This window comes from Diabrotica virgifera, chromosome 4, assembly GCF_917563875.1.
Source record: "Diabrotica virgifera virgifera chromosome 4, PGI_DIABVI_V3a".
Lineage (NCBI taxonomy): Eukaryota > Metazoa > Arthropoda > Insecta > Coleoptera > Chrysomelidae > Diabrotica > Diabrotica virgifera.
Window position 1 is genome coordinate 119,460,021 of NC_065446.1, and position 13,694 is coordinate 119,473,714.

The following is a 13,694-nucleotide window of genomic DNA, read 5'->3' on the forward strand; positions in this document are numbered from 1 at the left end:
CATATCTACTGTCAATGAAGAAGAAAAATTATATATTGCTCCACAATATTGATATGATATGTAATTATTATATAAAGGTAAATATAATTAATTGTATTTTGCTTGCATTACTGCATTTTAATAACTAATTTTATTTACTACATACAATTGTTTACGTTTTAATAACATAACCTGAATCTTATTTTTTCTTATTATTTTTTTGGACTATGGCCTTGACAATTATCCAGCAACCAGGACCATATGATTGGCCAATATAATTAAAAGTGCGAATAAAAGTGCAGAGCAAAGAAACCAGGTGTCGCTTTTCTGAACTTGCACGGTCCCAATAGCAAATTATGAAAAAATACAAAGATTGTGTTGGGAAGTCACCCTATAAGAATGGATAACAACACAACAAATGAAGAGGTGGATTGACGAAGTGAGAACTGATGCTAAAGAGTGAGGGTGGACCACTAGAGGAGAGCAGCCAGGGCCAGAGATACTTGGAGGTGCATGCTGGAGGAGGCCAGGACCCGACTTGAGCTGTAGTGCCATAAGAGAGTGAGAGAATATCTCAACAAAATCTGATTTGTGAATGAAGATGTGTAATGACAATACTAAATAATTTTAAATAAATAGATCTAGACAAATAACATTCCAAACACATTTACAAATATAATTCATTTAATAATAAGGAATATAAAATAATAAAACATTTTCACCTATGTATTTATAATAATAGTGGACATTGAATTAAAAAGCATACTACTTAGAATATACATAACTTAACACCTTGGCTGTATTATGACACAAATAGACCTCTTATTACACTAACGGTTGGCTGCTTCTACTCTGTAGTACTGCACTGTGGCAAAGGTTGGACATATGCCTCCTAACATTCTCAATGTAAGTTTATAAATATCTCTAAATGCAGGTGTAAATAATAAAATATATTTTTTAAATAAAATTATACATGGGCATTATGAGTTATAAATTAATCAAGAGTGGCACAGATAATTGAATGAGTCTGCCGAATAGTGTTGTAAGCGCCACATCACTTGTTTTTAAGAAATCGAAAAAGAAGTTTTAAAATTATAACAATGGCAAACTTAAACATTTTAAGAGTTAGTAATAAAGTTTGTAAATTCAAATTACAAACCATATTAGTCACCCGTAAAATTTATAAACTCACCATTATTATAATTTTAAAACTTTTTCTTTGACTTCTCAAAAACAAACAATGTGGCGCTTACAATGTTATTCGGCGGACCCATTCAATTATTTTAAACTTATCACTTGGATCCGACAAAATGCACTTCATCAATAGCTAAAAAAATTTTGCTCCTTGTATCTCATCTTCTAGTATAAGTTCACACTTTCTTTCATTTTCTAGAACCCGCAAAACTTTAATAAGTACCTCTTGATTCATTCCAAAAAAGATTGCATCTGAAACATCCTCTCCTTGTGTGAGTTCAAATAATGTAACCACTGTATTTTGCATACCCCTTTCACAAATAGAATCATATACAATGCTAGCCCATTCCTCTTGGGTATGCCAATAGATTTCCCACCGGTTTTTGTTTTTATCTACAGGAGATGCATGGCCACTTTTTTGCAATTCGCTTAGTATAGAGATTATAACGTTTTGTTCTAATTTTCTGTTTATTGATGAATTATTAAATAAAGGTGACTGGTTTGTGTCTCTTACATCTAGGGTGTAAGTTTTGGTTTGTTCGCAAAAGTTTAAAATTAATGACTTCCATGCATCTACTTGCTTTGCTCTTGTTTCAGGATGTGGCTGCAACGTGAAAAACGGTGGAAAATTGTATTGCCATGGCCATTCAATATCTACTTCTGGCATTTTGTATTTCCAAATTTCTAATTTTGTAATTTTTTATGAAATATGAAATCGAAATCTATCAAGAGCTGTCAAGTGTCAATTACACACAGTCGTCACAGTCACATGACATGTCACATGTCACTGCTCATGAAAGGCTCATGATTTGCCAACTTTTGCATTCGATATATGACTGCAAAAAGAGCAAAAACGTGGCAAAAACCAAAGATATAAAATACACGGTAGATTAGGCTAGTCATATGCCACTAATGCATCGAGGTGTAACGCCGACATAGGATTGAGTGGTCTAGCCATCTTTGTCGGTCACATGCGCGGGGTCGCTTGGTTAAAAGAGATAGATAGACCACCGATCGACTGTTTCTGTTTCCATGCTGTTTACGCTTTTTTGGTGAGTATGCCGTGTCTACCCTTGACATATCTCTGGCAAAAATGGTACAATCAGAGACATGTTAACCGTAGACAAAGCATACTGAGCAAAAAAGCGTAACGCGCGGGCAGTCTATCGGTGGTCTATCTATCTCATTTTACTAAGCGCTACCGCTCATATAACGGACAAAGATGGCTAGACCACTCAAAATGAATATTGACCAATGGCGTCCTTGATATCGGCGTTACACCTCAATGCACAGAGCGGCCCATAGCTAGCCTTAATCTACAGGTTATTCTATGGGTACAGGGAGAGATTAAATGTCCAGCAAACGACGGCAATGTTGCCAGATTCCTTTTAGCGGGAATTTTAAAATGGTTTTAAATTTGACAGTTCTGTTTTCTCAAGTCAAAGTCAAAAATCTTAACACAAGGTTTGTCAAATAAAATACCAAACGTCAGACCGCGTATTTTAAATTTAAGAAATATTTTCCAAAAATTTAATATTTCTAAACTAGCCATTACGCTTTCGAGGTGTGAACAGTTTCTGTTTTGCAGCAGTTAAAGTTTGCCACTAGTTTAGGGTCTTAACCTAGCTAACAACCGCCTGTGTTGTTGCTTAAGTGTTTGCATATAGGTAAGTTGAGCATTTTTGCTTATATTTTTTTTCAAGCGGCTTTCTTTTATGCTATTTTGCTTGCTATTTTTATTTCTTTTTGCTTTCTAGTTATTAATACTTCATTGACTGGTTTTTTCTTACAATGAGTGAGGAAAAGGGGGGCTCAGTCCCCCCTTATCCTGATACTTCTTCTCCGGCTAAAATTGCAATGACTAATAATTCCGAAAAAAATCAAAATCAGACTTCCGACAATAATTCTCAGGAAGAAAAAAAGGTTAATACATACTCCGAAAAAGATCATGGACCTTTTGTAGTATATCTTGAATCTACAAATATACCGAATATAAAAATTGGCACATTCAATACAATTAAAATAGCTCGAGATATATTCAACCTCAAACTTAATGACGTTAAAAAAATAGATAGTAAAGGGCTCAATAGAGTTTCAGTTGAATTTGCCAATTTTCACTCGGCTAACATGCTACTTAAGAACACTCAACTTCTAAATCAGGGATACAAGATATATATACCTTTTAACTTCGTAACCTGCAAAGGAATCGTCAGACAGATTGATACAGATATTGATGAAAAAAAACTTCTTCGGTGTTGCGATACAGGAAATGACATTGAAATTTTACATATAAAAAGATTAAATAGAAGAGTAATTAAAGATGGAGTAACTTCTTATGAACCCACAGGTACGACACTATTTACATTTCGAGGCGTTCTTATGCCCAAAACTGTGTTTTTTTATGGCATACCAAGACTAGTTGACACATATATTGCCCCAGTGACACAATGCTATAACTGTCTTAGATTTGGCCACACAAAAACAAACTGTAAAGGGAAAGAAAGATGTTTTAATTGCGGGGAAAACAAACATGAAGACGTATGCATGACAAAATGTTTTTACTGCAAGGACTCTCACAAATCTATTGACAAGAGCTGCCCAGAATATACAAGGCAAAAGAATATTAAAGAACTGATGGCGTATGAAAATTTGACATTTTTTGAGGCAAGTGAAGCCATTCCAAAATCATACATCTCAAATAATAAATTTATTTATAACCCGAGAGATTTTCCAAATTTTAAAAATAACAGCAGGCCATTAGAAAATACTCCAAGTACCAGTACAAATAATTCTAACACCATAGAACCATCGCAACGAAGAACAAACAATTTTAGATCATCTACAGTAAAACGTTCCTTTCAACAGGTGGTTCTGAACTCCGACAACAAACGGAGAGTCGTGCAAAAACGTCAAGATAAGCAACCAAATGAAAAGAGTGCATATACACAGCAATTAAGACCAGAAAAGCCAACCTCTTCCCCCACTAGCTCACTTTCTCGTTCAGAACCTTTCAAATCAAGAACCTCAGCTAATTTATCACAAAACTCCAATCAAGCCTGGCAATCCAGTGCATCGCAAAACTTTCAAAATATTGATACCTTTTCTTCAAATGACTTTTTAAACTCATGCCTAAATTTTATTAGTAATACATCATCAGAAAACTTAAATTTACTTAAAAACCATTTATTTTCCCGATTAAACGTAGAGTCCTATATGGACCAAGAGGATAAATCTGATTCTGATTTTAATTAATTAAACATATATCAAATCACATAATCATGAATTCAAAAAAGAAATTAAAAATTATTCAGTGGAATATTAGAAGTATTAAATCAAACAGGGAAAACATAACGAACTTAATTTTCAAAGAAGACCCTGACATAATTGCTATTAATGAAACTTGGCTTAAACAAGATTTTAATTTTTCTTTGAAGTATTATAATGTTGTCAGACAGGACAGAGATGACGGATATGGTGGAGTAGCTACTTGTATCAAGAAATCTATTATTTTTTCTACAATTCAGAAGTACAACTCAGACCAAATCCAATACATAACAACAAAAATTGGTAACTTATACATAATAAACATTTACTCCAATACAAATAATGCCATAACTCTTCCTTTCTTGAGCTCAACAATAGAAAACATACCGACAGAAAACTTAATTATACTAGGTGATCTGAACTCTCACCATCCCCTATGGGATAAATGTCCTACCAATAAGGGAGGAAAAAATGTTTATGATTTTATTTTTGATAAAGAATTAATTATCCTAAATGATGGGTCAGCAACATTGTTTCAACCTCCTAATAATAATCTTAGCGCTGTAGATCTAGCCATAGCAAGTAATAATATGGCTCTATGTTCTACTTGGGGTGTCATACAAGATTGTGGAAATAGCAACCATTTCCCCACCTTTGTCATAATAAACAACTGTGAGTTTAACAAAAATGATAGCATCTATACACAAACATACAAAATGAGAAATATTAAAAGAGCAGACTGGTATACATTCCACACTGGGATGATAACAGGAATGCTTGATTTACCGGTAAACTCTAATTACAATGAGTTTTTGGAGGTAGTTAATCAAGTAGCAGATAACTCAATTCCCTATAAAAACTGTAGAACACAGGGTAAACCTTCAAATCCGTGGTGGGATGAAGAATGTTCACTTTGGATTAAAAGCCGCAAACAGGCAATTCAAAACTTTAAACAATCTGTTTCCTTAGAGAACTATATAAACGCTAAACGTATAATCGCCCAAACTAAAAGAAACCTCAGAATCAAAAAAAGAAATAAATTCATAAACTTCTGTGAATCATTAAATAAGGAATCTAACACTACCTATGTCTGGAATAAAGTTAAAAAATTCTCAAATAACAAAAATTACGGCCAGACATTTCATAACCCCGCAGATAACATTAAAACAGAAATTCTACAGAACATGTCTGCAGTTTTTATTGATCCAAATTTTGAGCTTGACGATATAAACGAGCAAGTTTCCCCTTTTACAATCTGGGAACTTAACAATGCTGTAAATAATAAAAAAAATTCGGCACCAGGTATGGACGACATTCCTTACCTTATGATAAAACATCTACCACTACAAGCTAAACATTTTCTGTTGAATATCTACAATAATTGTCTAAATGGTGACAACCTGCCTGAAGATTGGAAAAACCATAATGTTATAAATATCTTAAAGCCACACAAAAATCCACTCTTGGCCAGTAGTTTCAGACCAATAGTTTTATCCTCATGTGTGCTTAAAACATTAGAAATATTAATCAAGAATCGCCTAGATTGGTCCTTAGAACATAACTGTTCATTCACCAACCATCAGACAGGTTTTAGAAAAGGAAGAGGCACTGCTGACAACTTGACCCTCCTTCATTCCACAATTGTGGAAGCCTTTGAATCCTCCCAATCGGTTTTGGCCATCTTTCTTGATATCAAAGCAGCATATGATAATGTCAATATATACAAACTTTATAGCAAACTAAAACCTCTAAATATTCCATCTGCAATAAATAATATTGTGTTCAAAATTTTACAGAACAGACTTTTATATTCAAGATCTAATGATGGTGACTTTTTGGGACCTTTCATGGCAACTAAGGGGCTACCTCAAGGTTCTCCCTTAAGTACCATTTTGTTTAATATTTATATAGCAGAATTGTTTTGTATTAGCAATAATGAAGTTAAAATATGTGGATATGCAGACGACTTGGTTTTGTATATTAAGGGATATGATATCCAAAGCATGGTAAGTAAAATAAACAAAGAATTGGAAAACACATTACACTGGCTTGCAGAACATGACTTGTCCTTATCCAAAGACAAATGTGAAGCTGTATGGTTCACAAAGGGTAGGCGAAGAGATAATCTAACAGAAATCAAAATCAACAACACAGCCATTCCTCTAAAAACTGAAGTGAAATTTCTAGGCATAATTTTTCATAAGCATCTATCATGGGACTTACATGTTGACAATATTATACTCAAGGCAAAGAAAAATATTAACATCCTACGTGCAATATGTAGAGTCTGGTGGGGAGCTGACCCACGAACACTCCTAATGGTTTTTAATGCCTTGATCAGATCTCACCTCGATTATGGTTCCTTCCTATTCAACCCAATATCACAAAAATGCAACAACAAACTCAATGCGGTATTTTTTGAGGGACTTAAGATATGTTTGGGGTGCATGAAGTCTACACCAAATTTGGCAATCTTGGCAGAGTCTGCCCAAATGGACCTAGAACATAGAAGATTATTGTTAGCCTCTAAATTTTTAAGTAAAATCATCATTATTGAGAATCATCCCATAATATTACTCCTAATTGAAATACGTAAAAGACTTATAAACAAACCTAATTTTTATACAAGGCATAATGTACCATACTTGGTTTGGGCATTAGAATATTTTTTTCCATATTTTAAAAAAATATACAAAAGCCCAAATTTTCCATGCTATGAATTAGACTATGATACACTAATGAATCCACTTCCAATTCTAAATTGTAATATCAAAAAATATGACCCGATGATTAAAGAAAAATTCCTTATGACTACTGAACAATATGGGAAAGACCATACCTTTATATATACTGATGCCTCAAAAAACAACGAAAGGGTAGGTTTTGGGATATGCATCCCGAGTATTGAATATAATTTCTCCTCAAGACTTCCTGGAGCTCTAAGCATAAGCAAAGCAGAGAGTATAGCAATACATCAAGCGGTGGAAGTCGCAACTACAAAACATCTAAAGAAAGCTATAATATTTTCTGATTCACTCAATGCAATAACCAATATTAAAACATGTAACATATCTGCTTCAGCAGATATAAGGGCCCTAAAAACAAAGAAACTTATATCTTCAGCCAATGAGAATGGTACCAAAATTCTCCTTTCCTGGATACCTGGACACTCTAATATATTTGGTAATACCCAGGCTGACATACTGGCAAAAATAGGAAGAGACCTGAATGTACCCATGGAAGTACAACTGAATTCCCAGGATGCCCTATCAGTCATCAGAGGAAAAATTACAAAAGAGTACCAAGAAAAATGGAAATCTTTAGTCCAGAAGAAGACTTCGCAATACAAAACAATTCAAGACTTCTTTCCTACAAAACCTTGGTATTCAAATTTTCCATATAGAAATAGAAGACACACTACCACCATCATTAGAATGCGCACAGGCCATTGTTTAACAAAACAACATCTGTATAAAATGAATATAAAAGATAATCCTTTTTGTGAATGTGGTCGTCTCGAGGATCTAAACCACATCTTTTTTGAATGCCCGATTAATGTGATTCCTAATTTTGATATATACACAAAATTTATTTCCATGAACTTCAAAACACCGCTCTCTATATACAATATTCTAAGTTCCTTAACGGAAGAATCAGTCAATGTAATTATGCGTTTTCTTGCAATTAACCAAATAAGCTTATAAACTGCAATGCGTTTTCTAGCAATTAACAAAATAAGCTTACAAATTGCAAGGCTCAACTGTTTATATGTATCCGTGTTATATTATGTTGCTATTTGTCATTTAATTTATGTTTTAATTTTTAATCATAATTAACCTGACCCAATTAATCTCATTTAATTATAATCATCACACCTCATCAAAAGCTTCCTTACAAGAGCATAGTCAGCGATTTTGGTATGGCTTAGAGCCAGACTACGTCAAGATCGCTTATAAATCGTGCTGGTAATCGCCTTGCAGCGAAACCAAAAATAAAGAAGAAGAAGAAGAAGAAGAAAAATCTTAACCTTACTTTTACAAGTGATTAGGATTATTATTATTTTATTTACATGTAAATTGAAACAATAAATATTGTGCTGTGTCATAATTTCAAACTCATTATGTTGCAGTCTTTTCCAGTTGATAAAATTGCAATTCAAAAACTTTAGGTAGGTACATGTAACTTCCACATTATTATTTTTTAAGTAGGTATTAAGGTTGATGTTGATATCAAAAATTTAGATTTCAAAGATAGTTTTATGTAGGTAGATACTAATAGAGTAATACTAGATAATAGATTAGATACAAAGTAAGCTGTAAGTAGTATAACTGCCCATGTAATCACCTGTTATGTTGTTTTTTTAGATTTGCACTGTATGGATGATGGCACAGGAAGAGAACAAGAGTACAAGAACATGAAACATCTTATTATGAATGTATATGTATGTGATCCTCAAAAAATTATTTTACAAAACAAGATAGAGAAAGAGCTTTAAAATCCCAAGGATCCTGCAATTTTTATTTGGTGTACTAGTCGAATAATAGTATCTAAAAATATTGAAACTATTTTAAAACATATTACGGACACGAGGATGATATAGAGCACTTACATAAATACCAAAATCAGATAAATATCTCTTCAAAGTTTATTTTGAGACTTTCTTCAAAAATGTAAGTAAAATATTTGCATATCGATGGCGGAAAAGTAGTAACTGAAAAAATTTTATAACATGAGTTACTTCAGTTTTCGCTTTAGAATAAGTGTATCGGCAGCTATTAAACAGCGATTACAGCTGGGAAAGTTTCCGGAAGGCTTCCAAAAGGCTTTCCCAGCTCTAAAAGCTGTTTAATAGGTGCTGATACACTTATTATAAAGCGAAAACCGAAGTAACTCATTTTATACAAATTTTTCAGTTATGAGGTCCTGCCTTTCCGCCGTCGATATACACAATATAATTTAAAACAAGAATGTTACCACTAAACCACTTTTTTAAATATTACTCATGAATATTTAGTACAGTTTACAAATTCAAACTAGTGTGTTTGATTCTCCTATACCTATATTTTACTTTTTTAGTAAACTTCAGACTGTTCAGGATAGCATAATAGCATAGGAGGCGAATTAAAAAGAATTAACTTACTTACAAGAAAAGATATCACAAACATTAGACTCTCTTATGGCATTGATTTGAAAGATGGGTATATGTACAATGACGATGCAACCAGTGTTTATTTTTGGGTTGAATGCTTACAGACTCATGTCCAATATTATTTTACAAACAACAGGGCATACTAATGGATATTCATTCTGAATTTAACATTTATGATTTTTGTCTTATTTTCCTTAATACTGTGCCAAAAGGAAATGTTAATTAAGTTTGGTAAATCCTTTATCGCAATCGATGGAACTCATGGGCTCAATTCCTATGACTTTGAACTTATGACAGTATTAGTAAAAGATGAATTTGGGAATGGATTTTGTACTGCTTTCTTATTTTCAAATAGAAAAGATACCTACTTTAATTTACCAATTTTTTTAAATACATGTCTGTGTTGGTATTATATGTATAGTCAAATGTTTTCATATCGGGCATAAGTGACACCTTTTACAATGCCTCGTCAAATGTAATGGGTATTGCTCCTAATAGACTGTTAAGTGCCTGGCACATAAATAGGGCATGGTAAGTAAATCTTGAATAAAATATCTGATTCTGAAAAAAATCCTATTATGTATACAAGATGTATTAATGATGGTTTAGAGAGTATTAATAGCTTTTTGGGTAGACTTCTAAGTGATGCAAATACATACAATTTTAGTAAGTATTTCCAGTAGAACTACTGCAATAACATCCAACAATGGGCGTATTGTTATAGGAAGGGGTTGTGGAATTAATACCAATATGACCATTCAAAATTTTCATAAAATTTTGGATAAAAGGGTATCCATTAGTTGTTATCAGTTAAGTTTAAAACTTGGCACTCATGGAGAGCTATACCATAATATATAATAGGTATATCTCATAATATTACATCTCATATTGTTCACTACAGTAGTAATGAGTGAGCCTGCATACACAGAACCATAATAATATATTATAGTTTGTGTATGCAGGCTCACTCATTACAATAGTGAGCAATATGAGATATAACATATTATAGTATAAGTCTCTGTGCATGACCAGATTAACATGTTTGGTGCCCATCTCGAACAAGCTCCACTTGGCTGGTACCACATACTTAAATCATTTATTTAGTTACACAGTACTACTCACATAACTTATGTGTCGTCAGTACCTTCCGTAAAACCTTCGTGATGCTACCCATACGTCATGGCCACTGAATGTGTTAAAGCTTGTTAATGTAGGAGAGTTATACTAAAATATATATCTTATATTATATTGCCTTAAATAGAAAAAATATCTTATTTAAATTGTATCCATGTAAGTTTTGATTTAATGAAATAAACCTTTTAATCAAAAAAGTGTTGTTTACTTGTGTACACCCAGCAATATCCTGATCATAGATAAATAATAATATAGTATTACCGGATCCTGATATGCAGACGCCAATAGGGCTTTTCATTGATTGTCATTTGTTTCGAGCTTCTGTCATGAGTCACATAATATTAATGTATCTACGTCATACATCTTTGGTTTGCATCATTGGTATATACCAATAATGTACGACGTAGATATATTAATATTATGTGACACATGACATAAGCTCGAAACAAATGACTGAATGAAATGCCCTATTGAATAGGGCTTTTCATCGATTGTCATTTGTTTCGAGCTTCGGTCAAGTGTCACATAATATTAATATATCTACATCATATGTCTTTGGTTTGTATCATTGGCAATATCAATAACATATGACATAGATATATTAATGTTAGACAACACATGACAGAAGCTCGAAACAAATGACTGAGTGAAAAGCCCTATATCATGTAAATACAAGTGATAAAGATGTCTTTCTACGGCTAAAATTGCACAGCCTAAAGACATCATTTATGTAACTTCTTAAGCCGTCACAAAATGACTGCAATAAGAAAATAGAATTTATTAACTCGCCTCGCCCCCAGGCAAAGTAAAGGTGCTAGGCCACTAAGAATGTTTTTTCAATTTTTTTTTATTTTGCGGCTTTAGCGCTTAGCTATTTAGCCAGGTACATGATGAGAATTAATACTATTATAATACATATTAAAACTAATTCAAATTACTAGTAATTTTATTAATATTCTGAATAATTATGTAACCACTTAATACTAAAATAAAAAAGTGTCCATCTATACTATCCCAACATTTTCACCTTTGAAATCGTAAATTTCCATTCCCATTAAAAAATAATTTGTACTGTATAAGTATATTTCTTTTGAGCTTCATTTTTTTTTCAAAATACTGCAACACGAGTTTTAAATTATGACACAGTCAGTGTTCCCAGATGACTTTTTTGATGATCAGTAGGTGTCGCTTCAAAAGATCAGTAGATTTCAGTAGTATCAAGTCGCCTCAAAAATCTATCAGTTTATAATAGACAACTAGATGTCGCCCCGAAAAATCAGTAGAATTCAGTAGAATTAGGGGTGGAAGGCAACCAGATGCCTCAAAAAATCTGTGGATTCAACCGATTTTTCGTTAAATTTACCAAATCCCTCTATTAAAATACGATAATTTTGAGTATTTTAGTATTTCAGTAGGTTTAAGGATGCCATCAGTAGATCAGTAGACGAGGATTGAGATCAGTAGGTCTACTGATTTTTCAGTAGGTCTGGGAACACTGGACACAGTACAATACTTGTTTCAATATTTACATGTAAATAAAATAATCCTAATTACTTGTAAAAGTAAGGTTATAAATTTAAGAATACCAGAACTCTCTTTTAAAACCAAAGTGTCATTAGACTAATTTTAAAATTCCCGCTAAAAGGAAAAAGGTAAATCTGGCAACAGTGCCGTCGTTTGCTGGACATTTAATCTCTCCCATGGGTAACTAATAGTCTAGGGCGGATCTGTTTTGAGATGGACGTTGAGAGGTGACTCAAATTTTTTTGCAGAAATTGCTTGAAAATAAATCAAATAATAATATTTGAGTTATCCTCCCTCTCAAAAAGGTCCGGAACATTGTTTAAATAATCAAAATGTCAAGAATTGGAGGAAAAATTCGACTTTTTCCTTCGTTTTTTGATTATAACTTTAAAAGTATTCATTTCCGAGAAAAGTTGTACTGACATAAAAGTTGCGTAATTCAATTTACTATAACATAGAATTGAATAAAACTTTAAAAAATAGTCACGCTAGTTGCAAAATAGCAATAATTGCGAAAAAACCATACAAAAACAAGTATTAGCATTTTACGTTTTTCAACCATTTATGCTACACTGAGGACCTTCATATTACACCCAGAAAAACTTTGTGATACAGCAAAACAATACTGTAAATTTCATTAAGATCGGTTCAATAGATTTTGCAAAATAAATTTTGCAATACAGCTTTCGCAAAAAAAAATCATTTTTTCAAAATGTTACAGGACTGAAAATAAAGCAGATAGCAAGTTGAATTTTTTTTTGCTTATAGAAGTGTACTGTACCTTTCATTTGCAATTTTCAAAATTAAAATCGATTAATTACCACGGCGTCAGAAAATTTTTGAAATAAACAATAATTTTTGGTGCTACGCGCAGGACAGCGGTGTTCGTTTCACACAGGTTGATTTCCACCAAAATTTCTTCCAATCTTTATCTAATATATTATTTTCTTACTCTATATTTTGTTGCATTTTAATTTTTTAATTCCACAAAAATCAAACTAATTTTATTATTGTTTGTGAAATATTGTTTAAACAATTGCATATGTTTAAGAATAATAAACTTTTATTATTTAAGTTAAAATATATGAACAAAGAAAGTTTTTGCTAATAAAAGTGTTATTTCAAAGGATAGAGTATGTGTTTTTATTTTGCAATAAACAAATTTATTTATTTATATCGAAATGTCATAAAAATTAAAATGTATCAATCATTATCAAAGGTCATTGGAATGCCCAATCATAGCAACCTATCCGCTGTCCTGCGCGTAGCACCAATAATTAATGTTTATTTAAAAAAATTCCTGACGCCGTGGTGTTAAGCGATTTTAATTTTGCAAAATTGCAAATGAAAGGTACAGTGCACTTCTATATGCGAAAAAATTTTCAACTTGCTATCTGCTTTATTTTCAGTCCTGTAACATTTTGAAAAAATGCATTTTTTTACGAAAGCT

At 32.5% G+C, this 13,694-nt stretch overlaps 1 protein-coding gene and 1 long non-coding RNA gene across 2 annotated transcripts in view; one reads left to right on the forward strand and one right to left on the reverse strand.

The window, feature by feature from the left end:
- Window positions 1-645: 645 nt before the first annotated feature.
- Window positions 646-13,694, reverse strand: part of LOC126883887 (vacuolar protein-sorting-associated protein 25) — a 199,290-nt gene continuing 186,241 nt past the window's right edge. Inside the window, exon 2 of the mRNA XM_050649588.1 lies at window positions 646-1,868. Coding sequence (XP_050505545.1) covers window positions 1,307-1,840 — 534 coding nt within the window. The 5' untranslated portion in view covers window positions 1,841-1,868 and the 3' untranslated portion in view covers window positions 646-1,306. The remainder of the gene's footprint in view (window positions 1,869-13,694) is intronic.
- LOC126883889 (uncharacterized) lies at window positions 8,459-11,072 on the forward strand. Its single transcript, XR_007697735.1, has 3 exons — window positions 8,459-8,605; window positions 8,802-10,476; window positions 10,549-11,072. It is a non-coding gene; the product is annotated as an uncharacterized LOC126883889 (long non-coding RNA).